This window comes from Loxodonta africana, chromosome 11 (assembly GCF_030014295.1).
Source record: "Loxodonta africana isolate mLoxAfr1 chromosome 11, mLoxAfr1.hap2, whole genome shotgun sequence".
NCBI classification, from domain to species: Eukaryota; Metazoa; Chordata; class Mammalia; order Proboscidea; family Elephantidae; genus Loxodonta; species Loxodonta africana.
Window position 1 is genome coordinate 43,822,401 of NC_087352.1, and position 21,111 is coordinate 43,843,511.

Sequence of the window (21,111 nt, forward strand, 5' to 3'; positions counted from 1 at the left end):
CTTAAATAGGAGGATACAAGAGCAAGAACCTCCAAGTTTTAAAAATGTCTGATTACAGGAGAATAGATCAAAATTAAAGCCTTTAAAAGAAGAACTAAATATATTTTTAGGATTCTATGCATGTGTTTGACCAGCTGACACTAAGATAGCTTTATTTGACCAGCTGACACTGAGACAGCTTAATTACTGACAAATATAATAGTAATCATAGTTGCTGAAAATAAAAATAAAACAACAGTTGCTGTTGAGTCAATTCCAACTCATGGTGACTCCATGTGTTTTAGAGCAGAACTGTGCTCCATAAGGCTTTCGGTGACTGATTTTTCAGAAGTAGATTGCCAGCCCTTTCCTCTGAGGTGTCTCTGGGTAAGTTTGAACTGCCAACCTTTCAGTTAGTAGCTGAGAACTTAGCTATTTGTGCCACCAAAGGACTTTTTCATAATCGTTACTATTTATTAAATATGGTATATTTCAAACATTCTTTTAATTGCTTGATATGTATGAACTCATGTAACCATCATAACAGCCTTATGGGAAAAGGATTGTTGTTGTTTTGCGCCATTGAGGCAATTCCCATTCATAGCACCCCTATAGAACAGAGTCGAACTGCCCCATAGGGTTTTGCATGTTAGGCATGCAAAAACTGGACAATGAGTAGGGAAGGCTAAAGAAGAATTAATGCCTTTGAATTATGGCGTTGGTGAAGAATACTGAATGCACCATGGACTGCCAGAAGTACAAACACATCTGTCTTGGGAGAAGTACAACCAGAATGTTCCTTAGAAGGGAGGATGGCAAGACTTCACCTTATGTACTTTGGACATGTTAGCAGGAGGGACCAGTCCCTTGAGAAGGATATCATGCTTCATAAAATAGAGTGTCAGAGAAAAAGAGGAAGACTCTCAATGAGATGGATTGACACAGTGGCTGCAACAATGGGCTCAAACATAGCAATGATTGTGAGGGTGAAGCAGAACCAGGCAGTGTTTCATTCTGTTGTATGTAGGGTAGCTATGAGTCGGAACACAGTCCATGGCACCTACTTAACAATGTTTATGGAAGCCAACTGCCAGGTCTTTTTTCCTTTGGAGCAGCTAGTGGATTTGAAATACTGACCTTTTGGTTAGCAACCAAGTGCTTAGCCATTGCTCCATCAGGGCTCCTATAGGAAAAGTGCTATTTTCCATTGAAATAAAACTGAAGTGAAATAAAGTGACATTCCTGGCTCATGGTTGGACCGTATATGAGTGTTAGAACTGGTACTTGAATGGGGTCATGGGGCTACTTCTTTAGCCACCATGCCATGGTGGGTCAACTTTTCCTGCTCTTTCATGATAAGGAGTTGTTGCCTGGAGAGCATTTCCAGTATCAAGCCAACCTCTGCACTAGGCTTTGCAGACAGTTCCATTGCCCAGACTCCCAATATGCCCTAGTTCTCAGGTCTTAAATTAAGTTCTGCTCTACTTCTGACCCTTCAACTCAGCCTTACCCACTAAAAACCAACCCATGTGGTATTCGAAACAAACACCCTTAAAAGGAGTAGTGTTAGTTTTCTAGGGCTACATAACGAAGTACCACAAACTAAAAAAAAAAAAAAAGGTGGCTTAAAACAAACGAAATTTGTTTTCTCACAGTTCTGGAGGCTAAGGTGTTCAAAGTCAAGGTGCCTGCAGGGTCATCATCTCTCTGAAGGCTATAGGATCCTTCCTGCCTCTTTCTAGCTTCTGTTGTTTCTGGCATTTCTTGGAGTCCCTTGGTTTGTAGATGCGTCACTCCAACCTCTGCCTCCATTGTCACATGCATCTTCCTTTTGTGTCTCTTTTCCTCTTCACATAAGGACACCTGCCATATTGGATTAGGGCCCACCCTATTCTAGTCTGATCTCATCTTAAATACTTACACAAAGACCCTATTTCCAAAAAGAGTCACATTCATAGGTTAGGTCTTGAACCTATCTTTTTGGGAGACACAATTCATAGCACTACAGGAGCCATCTTGTGTTTCCCCTCCTACTCAGAGTATCTCCACTCCTCTGAACTTTCAGCTCAATGACTATGACCTTGATTCTGTGTCTGGGCCACTGGGCTTAAGTGTTTATTTCTGGTGTCCTTGAGGTTTAAACCCTGGTTTCCTCAGAGGACTCTGACCTAGATTATTCTTCTGAATTGCTATGCATTTTGCTGCTGCGTAAAGGCAGATCCATTTCTCACACAATCTGAGCCACCCCTAAACAGAGTCTCCTTGCGAAACAGGCCATTACGCCCTCTGCTCCTTTCACCTATTTTTCCTAAGTTTCCACAAGTAAGCCATGATGCCCTATTCCTGGGAATCAAGATGCAACAGGTCTTATGATCTGTAGACCTAATGGAATGACAACAAGCAAATGGTTGTAGGGAAACATGTTTATTTATTATATAGTTGCAATATAATATAAGTTACAGACACATCTAATATATTTGTCTGCATATAATATTTGTCTGCTGTTCAACACTTCATTCTCAGTATTTCTTACAGAAGGATATGGAAAAAGACTCATCCTTTCTTATAAAAAGAACAAGTTAATGCATTTCTTTAGATAGAAAATTATCTGATTGCTTGCTTCTGTAACTTTATCGGTTACATTAAATAGTGAGCAATAAAAAAAAACACCATTATACATTATATAAAACAATAAATAACACAATGAAAGTCAATGCTACAAAATAGACTAGTAGGGAAGAACATGGGACATCATCCCATTTTAGGGAACCAGGTGATTACTAGGGCTGTCACGTTTTGATTGACATGGTTGCCTGGTTACTTATGTATTTATATTTAATGTGACTTATGTAACTAGTCAATTTTAACCTGTAGATGTTGCTCAGAAAAAGAGATATATGTAGGAAAAATCTCTAAAGTTTTGGCACTTGAGATGGGAATTCTACAGCTTACAGCTCACGCTACAAACTCCTCTGCAAAAAGAGAAACTGTCAATTTCAGGGTGAGGAGAATCTGCCCAAAAAGAGAATGCTCTTGGTCCTTCCGTGCATGATAAAGAAGAGGAAAGGATGATCTGCCACAAACCGTGGGCCTCCGTGGCCAGTTCTTCCTGTCATAATGGCCCCCGTGCCAGCAGATGCTTCCGTGCCCTCTTCATTAACATCCACGGCGGCTTGGTGGAACACCTCAGACAGAAACAGGTCATTCCTGTCTGACATTCCCGAGAAATTGGCCTGGCCTTTGCTGAAGGCATCACTCATGCCCATGCTTCTCAGAATGGATTTGAGTTCATAACGCTCTTTCAATTTGAACTGGGGAATGTACACCTCAACATCATCTTCCTCCATCGTGTCTTCACTGGTCCACTTGTTGAGATTGTCATAAGTTATCTCACCTTCTAGCTGTAAATCCAAAAATTACCATTGAGTATTTATTTAAAAAAAAGGAAAAGGAAAACAACTCTATGTTAACTCAAATGTTAAAAATCAGCGACTTTACTATATTGTGGGTGAGATAAAAATGTGATAGATCGGTAAAATTTTTGCAGGAAGGTGGCATGTGTAACAGACATTTAAGTCTGAACCAAATACTCTGAATGAAAGTTTGAGACATGGCATATTTACTCTCAACCACTTCACATATTTCCTAAGACGTAGACATGTTCATCTCCTAAGAGGTAGGGTTAGCTCCAGAAATTTAAAACAATTAAAGTAGGCATGCCTTACCGACTCCAAGCCAGTAGACACATTGGCAACTTCATCGGGAAGCAACAGGAACATGCTGACATCTCCAGCATATGGGAGTTCTAGAATCTGAGTCTTTAGGTGTTTTATGTACCCAATGTTCAGCTTTTCATGCAAGTACATCATCTGTACAGGTTTGTGCTCAGTCTGAAATTTTTAAAAAGTAAATATGAAAGCTGCTACTGAGATGTCTAGAGATTTACAGTTAGGCATAAAAGAGAGTGGGCTCTGCTTTAGTGTTGAAGAAATGTTTTTAAAAATCAATAAAACAAATTATTTGCATGCCCTTACAGTGAGTGCTTTGAATTTATTGGCTTTTTTCAAGTTTACCCGTTTTTTAAGGAGAATAATAAATAAATAAATAAAATATTTGTTGACTACCCACGAATGGCCATGTTCTTGTGCTATTAGGTGCCATTGAGTAGATTCCAACTCACAGCAACCTTGTGTGACAAAGTAGAACTGCCCCATAGGATTTCCTAGGCTGTAATCTTAACGGAAGTAAATCACCAGGTCTTTCTCCCGTGGAGCTGCTGGGTGGGTTCGAACCATCAACCTTTTGGTTAGCAGCCAAGCACTTAACCATTGTGCCACCAGGGCTCCTTTATGGGCTAGGAACTCTGCTAAATCTCATTGATTCCTTACAGCAACATTTTGAGGTGGATAATATTATTATCCCAGTTTTATAGATCAAGAAATGGAATGCATGGAAGATCAGTAAGGTCACAGTTGGTAAGTAGGAGAGCAAATACTTGAGTCAAGGTAGGCTCATGATCATACTGCCTCTTATAAATTAAAAAAAAAAAAAAAAGACCCGTTTTTGTCAAGTCGATTTGGACTTATAGTAACTCTATAGGACGGAGTAAAACTGCCCCATAGGCTGTAATCTTTATGGAAACTGGCTGTCACATGTTTATTCCCTGGAATCGCTGGTTAGTTCAAACTGCAGACCTTTTGGTTATCAGCTGAGCGCTTAACCACTGGACCACTAGGGTTCTTTTCTCATAAATTAGTGAGTGATATTCAGTAGCTTGAAAGGGTCGATCAATTACCCAATGTGCATAACCTAAGACTAGCAAGTCATTTAGGTGCATCACTGACTGATCTCTAATTTTCCGTCTCTATCTAGCGTAAAAAAAAGTTAGGGAGATGCATCTTGTTGCCTCTTACCAAGCTCACACGGAAAGGATGAAGTCCATTTAGTTTCTTCTGAAATGGAGTTCTCCACTTTCCCTTGAAGTAGACAGCATTCACCAGGACCATCCTGGTCTCCCTGTCCACGGAACCTTCCGGTAGTAGGTTTGGGATTTTGCCTGCAAAAATATGACATATGTCTAGGTTTCACAATCAAGAACTGTGAAGCTATTACAATTTCTTGAGTCTTTCGAGTAGCTAACAAACTCAACATTCACATTTGCCAAACTCTACGGAGATGTTGATCATCAAGCTTGAATTTTTCTCTAGATTTACATGAAGCACAGATCAAATTTCTCAGGTTTGTGAAATCCAAGAGAAAATGAAGGAATATTGGATTTAAAATTGAGATTTACTATTAAATTTTGAAAGGATACTTTTACTTCCTTTTATATTGTTTTCTCAAAGTTTTGCAGTTATATGTGAGTTATTTAATTCAGAATTAAGTGAAAGAGAGTTTCTTAAGGAAAATACTGATATTGCATGCCTGCTCTATTCCAACGATCACAACTACTTTACTAAACCAAAAAACCAAACCCACTGCCATCATGTCGATTCTGACTCATAACGACCCTATAGGACAGAGTAGAACGGCCCCATAGTGTTTCCAAGGAGCAGCTGGTGGATTTGAACTGCTGACCTGTTGATTAACAGCTATAGCCCTTTAGCACTGTGCCATCAGGGCTCCATACCACTGTGCCATCAGGGCTCCATACCACTGTGCCATCAGGGCTCCAACTATTCTACTAGGTGGGTATTATTAGTGTCAAAATTTCCTAAGTGGAAAGAACAGAAAGCATTTCCTTGGTTTTACCATTGGTTTGAGCCTTGACCCAGGAATTAATCTTTTTTCTGGCTTCATCTGCACGTTCTAGGAAGTCCACCACCTGAGGTTCCGTGGAGTAATATTTCTTAGAGAGTTTTATGTATTCCTTTAAAGCAAGAAAATGCCAAGATTACACAGAATTTACACTGAATGAGCCATGGTGTAACTGTAAATTATGAACATTCTGTCAAGATTAAGAGGTCTGAGGAGGGGATTGGTGGAGGGTGGGTTGAAAGAGGAAATAGTTGAGATTACAGCTGTGTGGTTGATCCCCTTCCCTATCTGCCTTCACGGCCTCTCCCCAACTCTGTCTGCTTTCTGCACTCTGTCTTGTACACAGCTGATAGATAGTTGCCACACAGTCCATGTGGACTCATGGCTACCTCATGTAACAACAGAAGGAAACATCGCCCGGTTCTGCATCATCCTTACAATCACCAGCATTGTGAGTCCATCGTTATGGCTACTGTGCCGATCTACCTCCCTGTATGTCTCCCTCGTCCTTGCTTTGCACCGTAGACTTGGAATAATAGAGAAGTTCAGCTTGAGGATGGTAGCTCTCAAAATCAGTTTCACTTGTCCTGATTTACTACTCTGCAACTGGGACAATCTACAACAGGCAGAGGCAGGCACCAAAAACAGGAGGACAGGGATTGCTGCCATCACCCAGTGCCGTTTATGTGCAGTCAGTCATGGGGAACCTATGTGGAATTCTGACTTTCTTTGTATGGATTGTAGAGAGCTGCTTTGAAGGCAGTTGCAGGTTTGGGGTCCTGCTATTTCAATTACAGGTTTTACTTACTTCATTGAATCTTGTGGATTTCTCTCCAAACACCTGATTGATGCTTTCCAATAAGTAACCCCCGGAGGATGAATTGATTGCAGATATGAGAGACTGGAAAGATGAATGGATTGTATTTCCAGCTTGTGCCTTAAACAGATAGAAGGGATTCCCTTTACATACCACACGACTGCTGAACAGGATATTTCTAAAGCAATAATATTTTTTTCTGAACACAACAATAACATGCTGTATTAACGTACACTTCTGGTACTTTACAGGAATCTTGAGAAAGTGATTTTGATAGGGATGCAGTGCATTAAAAGTAATAAGTTTTTATTTGTTTCAAATTTTGCTGTGCCTGTGGAGCTCCAGCGATGCGATGGTTAAGTGCTCGGCCGCTAACCAAAAGGTTGGTGGTTTGAGCCCACCTGGCTGCTCTGTGGGAGAAAGATGCAGTCTGCTTCCATGAAGATTACAGCCTTGGAAACCCTTTGGGGCAGTTCTACTCTGTCACATGGGGTCACCATGATTTGGTATCAAGCTGACAACACTCAACAACAACAATATGGATTGGATTCAACCATGAAGTAACCAGCATCCTAGAAGAGGTTCGTTTTACAATTCTCTAACATTCAAAGTCTCTTAAGATTTTTTTTACAATGTTACCTTAGTAATGGTCTAAAAAAGTTCATATAGCGTCTATAGGTACCCACTTTACAATTAAGGAGTTGGTTCTGCAGTAGAAAATCTGGGTTTTAGAAAACCACAGAAATGAATGAGAAATAGGGCCTTCAGCCTGAAGCATGTAAGCACTACACAGACTAGGATGCTATAGGACATAGGGCTCAGTTACAGCGCCATCTGTTGGTGGAGCAGGGGGCAGAGCCCTCCAGCTGGATTGCCAGGGGTCCTAAAGACATGGCTGAATCGCCATATTGAAGGGACCCTCTCCATCTCATCTAGCCCATAATTCCCTTGAGGATGGGCAGATGTAGCATCAGGATTCTCAGGAAGGAAGCCGTGGGAGAGATCTCCTAATAACCTAACCCCTGAGGGTGATTATGGAAGTTAGTTGCCAATAGGAGCAAGTGTATAACCAGTTCCTATAACTTAGCTGAATGGCTGCTGTTTAAGCAAATGGAATATTGAGAAAAGAGAGAAAGAGAGATGGAGAGAGACAGAGACAGGGATTTGTGAGTTAGTGGCTCCTCATAAAGTCATCAGAATTGGCCTTCCCCATTCCTCAACTATTTTTCACAGTCTAAACTCTTTCCTATGGAAATCTGTATCCATGCATGTGTATTCTAGAATCCTCCATCTTGGTTTTTGAATAAATTATACACCCAACCAACGGCAGAGTGGTAGGACAGAACTTAGAAATAGCCTTGGCTGAAAGTCATGAAGTCTGAAATCTTCCCTGGCTCTGCTGCTAATTAACTGTGTGACCGCAGAAAATTCATTTAGTGCCTTTGAGTCTTAGTTTTCTTTCTATAAATGGGAGAAGTTGTACTAGGTTCCTTCCCAAACATCGTGCTTTTAAGACAAGAGTCTAGAAATAAAATATATGAGAAAGATGGACATATGAGTCAGATACCCGCAAAATAGCATCAGGATAAGTAGCCTTCTTGATCTGCTGCATGATCTCATAGCCGGTGAAGTTCTGCGGGGTCACTGGGATGATTCTGTGCCCTCCAACTTTGTTAAACTGAAGCACCTACAATGAGAATTAGAGAGAATTGGTTATACTTACTGCTAATTGCTTTTAAAACCAATGAATATCAGGTGTTTCTTCATGGTTTTTTTTTTTTTTTTTTTGGTCTGGTTTCCTACATTCGTGTATGGGGAAAAAATACAAGAATTCTATTTAAAAGACCAGTTATCAACTGCCCCCCATGTCATAAGGATAAAAACAGAAATGGTAGAATTTTCTGATAGATGTTCTTCATATATGATATGTTAGTGTCAGCCAGCCTAAATTTCCCTTACAGAAAACAGTGTGAGGTATTTTATACTAATCTGCATCTGGCCATTTTGGACAATAATTTATTACTAATTATGAGAACAATTTATAATTTCTTTCCTAAATTATCTAAATTATTCATCTAACCCATAAATTGCCTTAATTAAATGCCCAGTATTTTGAAGAAAATAATAAGGATGACTCAAGATCTTGTACCTCTCTATTTAATGGCCTTAACTACCAACTACAAGTCAAAGTCATCTTAAGCATAAAAAAAGCTCATTCGATATTAACAAGGATCTCAAAGTCACCTAAATCATCACCCCACTCACACACAGAGAGAAACTAACGTTGATGTCGGGGAATAAATTACAGGGAAAAACAACAATGAGTCTCTTCTTTAGATGGTAGCAGGCTGGACAAGACGACACAGTGAAGCTAGACTGGCAGATGAAGACTGGCCCCTTTAAAGCTGCCTCCGACTCCCTCCTCCCAGCCTGGCCCAGCCAGTCTCAGCACCCCATCCTGGCCCTGCCTCCCAGGGCTCCCCACAACATCTTTTGGGACACATTGGTCCTGCAGTACACCCCCATGGGGCCCCCGGTGAGGAAGAGCTGATCTGGTAAATAGATTGACGGTTGGGGCTCTGCTACTAAACTAAACATAGGCTTGTCCAGCCAGCTAGTGGATTTCTGGGCTGGGGGAGAGAGGTGTTTGGGTTTGTGGGGCTTTTCTGTGCTCTTCAAATCATACATCATAAGTCTTGCCCAATAATCTCTGAAAAGAAGTAGTCCCCTGTGCCTCCACATAAAGGGACGATGTTTCCTGTAACTGTTTCTCTTCTTTTCCTCCTTTGTCTCACGTACTTTGGACATGTTATTAGGAGGGACCAGACCCTGGAGAAGGACATCATGCTTGGTAAAGTAGAGGGTCAGTGAAGAAGAGGAAGACTCTCAACGAGATAGATTGACACAGTGGCTGCAACAAGGGGCTCAAGCATAAGGACTGTGAGGATAGTGCAGATCCAGGCAATGTTTCCTTCTGTTGTCGATTGTGACACATTACAACCCTACAGGACAGAGTAGAACTGCCTAATAGGGTTTCCAAGACTGTAAATCTTTATGGGAGAAGTTCGCCAGGTCTTTTCTCCCATTGAGCCTCTGGTAGGTTCAAACCACTGACCACTTGGTTAGCAGCCAAGTGCTTATCCATTGAACCACCAAGGCTCCTTTCTAAAGAAAAAAATATGCCACTTAAATAGAGTGTCTCTTGTCTGCAGTTGATGCTTCCCTGAACCACTGCAAAGGCCACTCAGGGAGATATCGCTGCAGGGGTAAGGATGTGAGGTGACCCTGGCCCACGCCGAGGACACGGAGAAAATAGCAAGTCAGGTACACTGCCTGGAGAGGATGGGCCTGTTGCCTGGACCCTGAACATAAGAACTGGGGAAAAAATATTTCTTCCTGGCACACTAATCTTATAGACACCTATGCCCTTTCAGAGTTTATTCCTTCTATTTATTCCTTTTGACTACAATTATACTACCTCTACCAGTTACTGTATGCCAGTTCCCAACTGCATGGCCTCTTCTGCCCTAATTTCCTCAGATGTAAACTGATGTTGATAATACTGGCACCTACCTCATAGGGTTTCATATAATGAGGGTAAATTCATAAAAAATTCTTAGAATGTGCCTGGCTAATAAGTATTAGCCACCCTGGTAGCATAGTGGCTAAGAGCTACAGCTGCTAGCCAAAAGGTCAGCAGTTCGAATCCACCAGGTGCTCCTTGGAAACTCTATGGGGCAGTTCTACTATGTTCTATAGGGTCACTATGAGTTGGAATCGACTCAACAGCAATGGTTTTGGTTTTTTGGTTCCAACTACTGCTTGTAGGTGCTTTACATATTATCTCTACTCTTCACAACTGTCCTGCAGAGTATGTATTTTCAGTCCCATCTTATAGATAAGGAAACCGAGGTTCAGAAGGGGTCATAAATTGAATTATGAACCCTCAAAAAATGTGCATACCAATTTGGCTGGGCCATGATTCCCAATATTGTGTGATTTTCCTATATGTGTTTAGTTGTAAATCCTGCCTCTATGATGTTAATGAGGGAGGATGGGCCGCTGTTGTGTTAGTGAGGCAGGATGCAGTCTATAAGATTGGATTGTGTCTTGAGGCAATCCCTTGAGATATAAAAGAAAGAAGCAAGCAGAGAGACAGGGAGACGTCACACCACCAAGAAAGCAGTGCCAGGAGCAGAGCGCATACTTTGGACCCGGGGTCCCTGCGCAGAGGAGCTCCTAGTCTGGGGGAAGATTGATGAGAAGGCTGACAGAAAGAGAGAAGTCTTCACCTGGAGCTGGCACCCTGAATTTGGACTTTCAGCCTACTTTACTGTGAGAAAATAAACTTCTCCTTGTTAAAGCCATCCACTTGTGGTATTTCTGTTACAGCAGCACTAGATGACTAAGAGAGAGGGTTTTCATGCTCTTGCTCGTACCTAGCAAGTGGGAAAGCCATGACTCAAACACAGATTTGTCTGTCCCCAAGGATCCTGCCTCCTCCTCCATCTTTCCTCTCTTTTCAGTTGGGAAGCTACCAAATTAGCCTTTGAATTTTAAAATCTGTACAAGTAGCAGACTTGTAAGAAGACTATATAAAACACTTGCATAGTCCCAAGTCCTCAAAACACTTTCTGGATACAGAAAAGTTGTATTGTGCCCAGAGCGACCAGTAAGTTAATTTTCATTTGATAAGAAAATTGTGTTTATGTTAATAATCCAGGACACGTCATTCTGCATTTACACTCAAAATACATTGCTTCTTTGCATTAAAAAAATTAACACCCTGATGTTTTATAAAGTTTCCAATAAATTTACTATCTATTTTTTCAAGGCAAAGAAAATAAAAGAGAAGGAGTGTTGCAAAATGTTGAGCAATTGGGTTTCGCGGTAAGTCTTTCTGCTTAAATTGCCACAAACACAGGGAGTGGTGCACCCATCGCAGGTCCTCTTGCAGCAAGATTGGCCAACGTCTCTCTGGGAAACGCCTTTGGCTCGAACAAGGCCCATCTTAAATGGGTCACCATGTACCTGGAAAGATGTATCTATATTCAGGTACAGTCTCATGGGAAAACGGAAAGCAGCCAGTGGCAATTTGGTGTGTCTGGAAGCACAAGCGCTTGTGGGACATCAGGACCTGTAATTGAAAGCATTCAATTCTCATGTTTCTCTGTGTGTATGTGAATGTGAAAGAACTTTAATTATAGGATGGCCACATATGGGTCACTGGCCTAGGACATAGCAGGATCATACAAATTTTAAATGTGCTGAATTAATCCTAATCTCATGGGCATTGTACAGTGTCCAGGTGAAATAGTTTGACATATTATGAAGGCCTTCAGACTCAATGGAAATGGTCCCCTGACTGAGCCTGTGTCCATTCACCAAGGGAGGAAACCATTGGCCTTGGTACAGAAATATTTCACAATGCTGTCTACACTCTGTCCACAATGACCTTGAAAACTGGCCATGCTAAGAGGCCAGGCCCCATTTTGTTGATATGACCTCATGGGTTTGATAATATGGCTGGAGGTTCTGTGAAGCTACCTCACTACCCATGCATCTCTGAGTGACCACAGTTCTGACACTCTCTTAAGACAATTAAGATGAACTCTTTACAGGAGGGGTTTTGAGGAACAAAAACACCATGATGGTAGTTCAGTGGGAAGACCCTGAACGAGAAGTTAGGGAACTTTGGGCAACCCTGGGAAAGGTGCTTCATTCCCGTTACCAGCTTTCTTATCTGTAGAATGATCAATCGAAACCAAATCCATTGCCATGGAGTCGACTCCAACTCATGGCAGCCCCATGTGTATTAGAATAGAACTGTCCTCCAAAGGATTGTCAAAGGCTATGGTCTTTCAGAGGCAGATCACCAGGTCTTTCTTTCAAGGTGCCTCTGGGTAAATTCAAACCACCAACCTTTCGGTCAGTAGCTGAGGACTTAACTGTTTGCGATACCCAGGGCTACTAATGTAGAATGATACCAGTCTAAAAACGAAATGAGATAATCCATGCAAAACACTTTGAAAAGTATAAACATCATATCATTAAAATCTAAGATATTGTCACTATTGACTGTTTCCAGCCTGGTAAGCCAATAAACTCCCATATGCCTTTTGCTATCTTCAGCTGAGGGTTTTTGTGGCTTGGCTGTTGGCAGATCCGAATCTATGGAGTTCGTGTTGTAATGGTGGGTGCTTTATTAGCATACGATGGTCGCTGACCTTGTTATGGTCAAGATGGCTTGCGAATAAAACGAGAGCAATTCTGCCCGTTTCAGAACTCATTCGGTCCTAACTCAGAGTTCTGACACAAACTCACCTGTGCTATCTGGTCTGCAGTCTTGCCCCTGGCACCCAGGTAGACCATGGCCATGGTGGATGAGATGCTCCAGGGACAGAAGAAGAGATTCTGGGTGGGGCTTGTTTCCAACAGATGCTTGAAGAAATTGAGGGCAAAGATGGTATTTGCCACATAAAGTTCCTCCATTGTTTCAATCTAGAACGAAAGTGAGGAAGAAAAAACCAGCTCTAAAAGCTGACTCAACAGTCTGGGTGAGGTTAGCAGAGTGTATCCCGCCTAGGAGGGGTTCCCTCTGTCCTTCCTCCATGGAACAACATAAGGGACAGCAGGGACAGCTTCGTGGCCATGTGACCTGTGCAGCCACAAATGGCTCCACACTTAATGGTCTGCCGTCACCATCTCGACATTCTGAATAATTATTTGACAAGAGGCCCTGCAAATTATGTAGCTGATTCTGAGGTATAGCAAAAAGTTATATGATGAATAGTGACACTTGATGGCAGTCCACATAATAAGAATGATAATGACAACAGTAACAATAAATCACACTTGCTGAGTTCTTACTGTATAACAGTCACAGTCCTAAGTACTTTACCTGTACTAATCATTTAATCTTCACAGAAACCCTATGAGGAACATGCTGCTCTTCTTGCCTTACAAGGGAAGAAACTGCTGCAGAGATAAGTTAAGAAAAATGACCAATGTCACTCAACTGTAAGTAGCGGAACTAGGAATTGACTCCAGGGTCATGCTCTCAGTCTCTATGCTGCGCCCACGAATACACCATGCACACACCATACACACTCACACACAGGCAAATACACACATATCCAAATGCAAGTCTCATGCAAACACATTCTTGTTGGCCACAATCTTCTTTTAAGCTCCCTAATTCTAGAAGTGACTTAGGCCTACTGTTTGAGCGTTGGCACATTCACCCAGACCCCACACACTTGCTACAAAAGGACTTCCTATGCTAGGGAGTTTTGTGCTTTGGCGTTGATTGGTGGGAGTGCAGGGACAGCTCTGCTTCCCACACCCCACCCATCCCTGGGGGATGATCCAGGCTTATGAAACATACATACTCAACTTATCAGCCATCTGAACATAGACAGACATGCCTTATATGACCTAAGGCCCCGTGTGCAGCTTGATACTTGGACACACCCAAGGGGTGCGGGTATCTGTTGGTCCTGGCCAATGATCATGTTTCTGGCCGTGTGTTATTCTTTCATAATGGCTTAAAACACACCCTATAATCACCAAAATATATAAATATACAGAACGATGCTGACACTCATCCTCCTATGGGAAACCATCTTGTGACAGTGGCTTCCCAGAGCTGGGGAGGGGCTGAGAGTTCCTGGACAAGGCATGTCCTGAGCCTATTGTCTTGCTCTCTTCAGTTGTGGTCTACTCCCTAATCCATAGGTGTCTCATGTGCACAAATGACCTGTGAACTCTTCTTTTTCAGAAAGTAATTGCAATTTTTATCAAATTGCCTCATTCAAAATACCACCCAATGGTATCTTATCAAGAAAAAATAGTTAATTAAGTGAAATTTTCTCTGAGATGCTCACTTTCTCTTGTCTTCTTAATCTTCCCAGGATTCATATGAGATAGATATCATTATCTCTATTTTATAGATTACCCCCTGGTTCAGAGAGGTTAAGTAACATGCAGAAGGTCACACAGCTCGTATGTAATGGTGCAGGGATTCAAACCCAGGTCTGCCTGAGGAAGCCCACCCTTTCTAGTGCCCACACTGCCTCATCTGCTGATGGTATTATGTGTAACAGCTTCAGCCAGTTACCAGCTTGAGAAATGCTTAAAAAGAGGAAATCAAAAGAGGAAAGTAACAGGCCTGCAATGCTCCTAGAAGATTTATTAAGTTAAAAAATATATATATTACTATTCTTTTTCTCTTGCTTTATCACAGAGACTAAATTAACTTGGGCAGCTCAGGTATTTGTTTTTTCTTCCTGCTACCAATTCAGAATTGCTTTTATAATTAATTAGCCTGATTGTATAGGTCTTTATTGATAAACTGTATCAATACTCTTTTGGAAACAGAGTATTAATGACATAAATAATATTTCTCTATTTCCATGTGAAAAAGTAAAAAGAAATCAGAGCCAGAAAAGTAAATTAGGCTTTTCTTGTGCCCAGCTCTCTGTAACAACCTGCATAATTATTCATTTTGGCGCAAGAAAAAAAAATTTAAGTGTCAAGGCGAACTTTAAAAAAAAAGTTTTTAATGCCAAGTTAGGATTTCAAGTGACTTAATGCAGAAAAACAAAAGTTATTCAGAATAGAACCAGATTTTCTCAGGTTCATTTCTTTCTTTCAAAAAATAGCTTAAGTTTTATATTTTAAAACAAGATGCGATCACTTGCATTTGACATTAAAAGACAGTACCTGATGTTTTATATTGCAGCTATAAAATTCCTTCAGGTACACTTTTTGGTAAACTTGTATAACTATTTGCCCAAAACCTGTTGTCATCCAGTCTATTCCAACTCATAGCGAACCTATAGGACAGAGTAGAACTGCCCCATAGAGTTTCCAAGGAGCAGCTGGTGGACTTGAACTGCCCACCATTTGGTTAACAGTCGAACTCTTAACCACTGTGCCACCAGAGTTCCAAATTATTTGTCCCGTAAAGCTTAACAGTTCCTGTTCCACCAATGAAAATATGAAGATGTAAATTACACAAATAGTTGGTTGCAAAGTCTACGTTGGACCCCATCTTTGTGATTCTTCCAAGTCTAGTGCTTTTCTTACAAAATTTTTAGAGGTTTGAGCAGTTCATTGTCTTGAAAATCTATGAAGGCACAAGTAAGCAGCATGTCCTAATACTCAGACCAAACATGCCATATGTTGGGATCATGTGGCCATGATGGGAACCTGCCTAAGACAATGTGAAATTGACATCATGGAGTAATGTCAAATACCATTGTCTCCCAGAATGGGTAACAGCTGTTGTGAATTTCTTAACATGGTAGTAAGTTATACGATACCAATGACTTCCAGATACTATGCTCCTAATTAGTGTTCAGTAATATCATTGGGAAGAATGGATGGAGACCATATTGTGGGGCTGGACTCCCTGATGTTTGTATTGGTTCCTGTAACACAAGTCGACAAGTGTGCCACTGAAACTTCGCCCAGGTGATGAAGAGCTCTGGACATGGCCAGACACAGGGCCACTGTCACTTTTCTCTGTGGCCCTGGATATTAGATTTGAGTCTGATATAACAATTTTAAAAAAGGTTTTTTTGTGACTAAACAGTGCAAATACTTTGAAATTGACCACAACAAACAATGAGAACTACAAGAAAACATCTCATCCAAAATTATCAGATTTTCCTCCAACAAATATAAAAGCAGTTTCTTTTATTTGATGACTTTCATAATGAACAATTGTCTGCTTATGTGTTAGATTTTTTTAGTTGAACTGTCACTTCAGTCCACCCAACAACTAGCTTTTCTCTTTCACTAAATTGATCTATTATTTAACTCAATTCAATTAACATATTTTGGAATTGGGTTGACTCAACCTAAATAGCTGCTTAATTCCTCCAGTTTTTGATTGTTCATATTAGATGAAAACTGAGTTGTCTTTTCCTTTCGCTTATATAAAACATATAGATTATTTTCAATTGCTCAGACGAAAATATTTTAAGTTACATTTATCTAGACATTTCCACCAAATTCAGGTCAAAACTGTAGCTAGTATAAAAAAAAATATAGAGCACACATATTCTACCCTGTTCAATAAAGTTGATACCACATCTTGAATGTGCATTTTCGATTGATTAATATCATATAAAGGCATTTACTGTCTCCTGAAATTCAAGATTAAGGCTTACTACAGATTAAATTAAAACCTTGAGCTAAGATATTTTCAGCAAAACAAGCAAACTAAACAAGAAAATACCTAAATTTTTTACTCATCTCTAAAACATGCCACATTTTGATTTTTAATGTATTAATTTTACCAGTATGAAAGAACAGAAAACATGAATCCATTTTCCCCATAGGAATGGCCATGGAAACAGCTGACATACCTTGCTATTCTTGGAGGTGCTGTCTGACAGGAACCACTCCTTTGGGAGTTGTTAGAGTTCAGGTACGGTAATGTGTGCTTTTATAAAACTCTGCCCCTCCCACAAAGCTTTTTTTTCTTCCCTTTCTCTTTCTAATCTACATCCTTTGAGTGATTCAACATTTTACTCAGACATTGCTAAGAATAGAAATGCCTATTTGCAAAGGCAAAATTTAAGAAATTTGTTGGATGACGTCACTCAGAAAGTTAAGAATTTGGCAATATCTGCATCTGCCTGTCAAAGTTCTCCAAAACCTGTCAGCCTCAGTTGCAGGTCTTTCCTTTCTATATTTCTATGCTAATGAACAGTCAGAAATTCCACGGTACACTTTCTCTCCTCCTGCTTATTAACTTATTTGAGCGTGGTTTTGTGAGGACATGATGCCAGGAGACGATACAGCTATATCGCAATGGTGGAGGACAGCCAAGAAATTCGCAGACACCAAACCACAGCCCTGACACCAGAGAGTTTCTCAGCCAATTCCAGCAACCACCTACCTCCAGTTTTTCTTGTTGTTTTTGCTACATGAGGTAATAGATAGTAAGTCTGTATTGTATAAGCTATTTTTAGACATCTTGAATCCTTCATTATTTGCAGCCAAAAGCATTCCTAAATGGCACAGGCTTATGTGAAGAACAGACAAGATAATGTCTGTCAGGTACTTAGCATATTTGCCCTTCATATGGTGAGTGTTCTACGGTATCAGCTAGTATTACAGAATAACTGTTGGTAGCCAGATTTGCAGCTTACCCTCCTTCCTATATGAGTTTGGTATGAGAATACAGTATTTTCACACATCAAACAATTAGAGAAAGTTATAAAAGCAAGATGTAATTCAGAGCCAGATTGAGTGGTGCCAATGCTAAGGGTCATGGGAAGGAAGGGAAAGGGCTGATGAATATGTGTCCATGTCTCAAAGGGAAGCAGTGGGATAAATGAAAAAACTGAAGATTGAAATGGGAAGACACTAAAAGTTCAGGAGTGGGAAGCACAGATCCTGGAGTGTCTCCTGAGTCTGCCTGGAGCAGAGTCCTGTGCAGGGGACGGAGAGGGTGAAAGGGGAGAGCGTCTTACAGAGGGGCCCTAGATACCAGACTGACGTGAGATCTGAGGTCAAGGCAATAAACTCTGGAGAAAGGAACTGACTTGAAAAAAGTGCTGTTTTAAGAAGAAAAATGTGGAAATCTGGAAGACAAAGAACTTAAGGGTCTGTTTCTTAGGAGTACCTCCCAATAAATCCAACCGGTATGTCAGCTAGAAGAAAGAGCCCAGCTACTACAAGGTGGTCCTTACCATTTTAAAACGAATAAGATTGAAGTCTCTCAAATAACCTGAAATGGTTGTAGGGCAGATCACTTTGTTATCTGATTAGGGTCCATGCCCTGGAGCAGTCGAGCCAATGAAACATACTCCAAGTCAGAAAGAGTGAGAAAGTTTATTAAGGAGATGTATACATCACCAGGGACCCAGCAGCAACATGGCTGTCTCTAAACCAAAAAAAAAAAAACCATATCCAGTGCCATTGAGTTGATTCCAACTCATAGCGACCCTATAGGACAGAGTAGAACTGCCCCATAGACTTTCCAAGGAGCGCCTAGCAGATTCGAACTGCCAACCCTTTGGTTAGCAGCTGTAGCACTTAACCACTATGCTACCAGGGTATCCATGCAGAGTCCCAAAAAGCAACTTTACATTAGAGCTTATATAGAATCTTTCAAGGGTTAGAAGTCTCCCTGTAGTCTGCAGATGGCCTGGCCGGAGGAGTTATTCATTACAAGATAGTGACAAAAGACTCTTTATCAGACTAAAGATATATATATCAGACACCTGGGCTCTGATTTTCCTGTGGGGGATTGTAAGTCACAGATGATCAGACAGAATAAAACGCAGTTATTTGGTCAGATCAAGCAGAGAACAAAGTCATTAACATTAGGTTGAAACAAAGTCATTACCAGAGATATATGAAGGAGGCAGGCAGAGGAAGGAGAAAAACTCATAGGTTCATCATGGCATAAGTTATGCCAAGCTCTCGGTCATCCATTTTGAAAAAAGAGAAAACATGCCGGGGAGTATTGGGGTCATATACTCTATGGAAGCTGAACATAACGAAACAGAATGTCTCTCATCCTCTTATTTCCTTTTCTTTTTTTTGGTTTTAAGGAACAGAAATTTATTTCCTCACAATTCAGAAGGCTGGAAATTGAATTCAGGTACTGGCTGTATGGAGAGGCCCTTTCTTGTCTATTTCGTCTTCTAGTAGCCAGCAATCCTCTGAGTTCTGGGCTTGTAGACTCCTCTGCTTCTGTCCTTATCAGGTTGTGTCTGTCTTCCCCCTGAGTCAGCTTGCTGACCTCTGTCTGTGCTGCTCAGCAGTGGTTAGGATATGGCTTTATTAACATAACAAAGAAAACCCTTTTCCAAATATGATCACATCCACATGTGTAGGGGTTAGGAATCCAGCACATATTTTGGGGGGACACAATTCAATCCAAAACAATGATGCTTTCATATTCAGACTTTAAAGATGCCGACGCTCTAGGGAATTCCTCATTTGACTCCTGAATCTTCATGGGAGTAGAGGTACCTTGGACCAGGTGAGGCTGGTTTGAGGGTGTAGCCCCTATAAAGGAGGCTGGGCATACCTGTTGTTTTCAGGCATGGACTCTTTTATTTATTTATTTTGTGCTTTAAGTGAAAGTTTACAAATCAAGCCAGCATCTCATACAAAACGTTATACACACCTTGCTATATACTCCTAGTAGCTCTCCCGCTAATGAGACAGCACACTCCTTCTCTCCATGCTGTGTTTCCAAGTCCATTCAGCCAGCTTCTGTCCCCCTCGGCCTTCACAAGTCCTCTGACCGCAAAGTCTCGTGTGTCTACTTGATCCAAGAAGCCCACTCCTCACCAGTACCATTTTCTGTCTTATAGTCCAGTCGAATCCCTGTCTGAAGAGTTGGCTTTGGGAATGGTTCCTGTCTTGGGCTAACAGAACATCTGGGGACCATGACCTCTGGGGTCCCTCTACTCTCAGTTAGACCATTAAGCCTGGTCTTTTTACTAGAATTTGGTCTGCATCCCACTGCTCTCCTGCTACTTCAGGGAGTCTCTGTTAATGCTCCCTGTCATGGCAATCATTGGTTGTAGCCAGGTACCAGCCTGGTCTCAGGCTGATGTAGTCTTTGTTTTATGTGGCCCGTTCTGATTCTTGGGCTCATACTTACCTTGTATCTTTGGAGTTCTTCATCCTCCTTTGCTCCATGTGGGTTGAGACCAATTGTTGCATCTTAGATGATTGCTTGCTAGCATTTAAGACCCCAGACGCTGCTCTCCAAAATGGGATGCAGAATGCTTTCTTGATAGTTTTTATTATGTCAATTAACCTAAAGTCCCCCGAAACCATGGTCTGCAAACCCCCGCCCCTGCTACGCTGGCCTTAGAAGTGTTTGGTATATTCAGAAAACTGTTTTTGGTGTAGTCCAGTTGTGCTGACCTCTCCTGTATTGTGTGTGGTCCTTCCCTTCACCTAACTTAGTTCTTGTCTACTATCTAATCAGTGAATCTCCCTCTCCCTCCCTCCCTCCCCACTCTCATAGCCATCAAAGAATATTGTCTTCTCTGTCCTCTTATTTTCTTATCTTCCAGGAGAATAATCATAGGTGGAAAAAATAAGGATATATCCTTATATATGCAGCATGACATCAACTATATATATATATATAATACATGCAAAAATATGACTTAAAGGAAATATATCAAAACACAAATATTGGTTAGCTCTAGGTGGTGATTTTATAGATGTTTATCATTTTTTCATACTTCAAACATTTTCCCACATTTACCACAGCAGGCATACCAGAAATACATTATCAAAGTATCAACATTTAGGCATTTTTCCTGTCCAGTAGCATGAAAGGGAATCATATATGAAGGAGAAGTAGTACTCAAAAGAAGAAAACAGCTTAATGGGTAAACTTCCAACATTAATTTCACCGAAAAGAGAAAGATTCACCTTTAAGTAAAACAGCTGTATTACTCAGATTTGGAGACTTGCACACACTCTGCTTTTTCTTGGAAACCCCTATGCAACTGTGACTGAGGAGCCTGTGTCTTATCCCTCCAGTGTCTCTCTACCCTGCTGGG

The 21,111-nt window shown here is 41.0% G+C and overlaps 1 protein-coding gene across 1 annotated transcript; it reads right to left on the bottom strand.

Moving 5' to 3' along the window:
• Positions 1 to 2,387: 2,387 nt before the first annotated feature.
• On the bottom strand, positions 2,388 to 17,061 carry SERPINB2 (serpin family B member 2). Its single transcript, XM_003406260.4, has 8 exons — positions 16,930 to 17,061; positions 12,878 to 13,054; positions 8,121 to 8,240; positions 6,545 to 6,673; positions 5,731 to 5,848; positions 4,893 to 5,035; positions 3,705 to 3,869; positions 2,388 to 3,380 (listed from the first exon to the last, which is right to left on the bottom strand). The coding sequence occupies exons 2-8, from the start codon at positions 13,043 to 13,045 to the stop codon at positions 2,976 to 2,978; spliced, it is 1,248 nt and encodes a 415-aa protein (XP_003406308.1). The 5' UTR covers positions 13,046 to 13,054; positions 16,930 to 17,061; the 3' UTR covers positions 2,388 to 2,975.
• Between the last annotated feature and the right edge of the window lie 4,050 nt (positions 17,062 to 21,111).

Excerpts from the sequence above, each read along its gene's own strand:
- SERPINB2 (XM_003406260.4), bottom strand. The coding sequence starts at position 13,045 with ATGGAGGAACTTTATGTGGCAAATACCATCTTTGCCCTCAATTTCTTC. Across the intron at positions 6,674-8,120 it reads ATCCTGATGCTATTTTGCGG|GCACAAGCTGGAAATACAAT; the intron begins GTATCTGACTCA and ends TATCTGTTTAAG. Across the intron at positions 5,036-5,730 it reads GGTCAAGGCTCAAACCAATG|GCAAAATCCCAAACCTACTA; the intron begins GTAAAACCAAGG and ends ATATTTTTGCAG.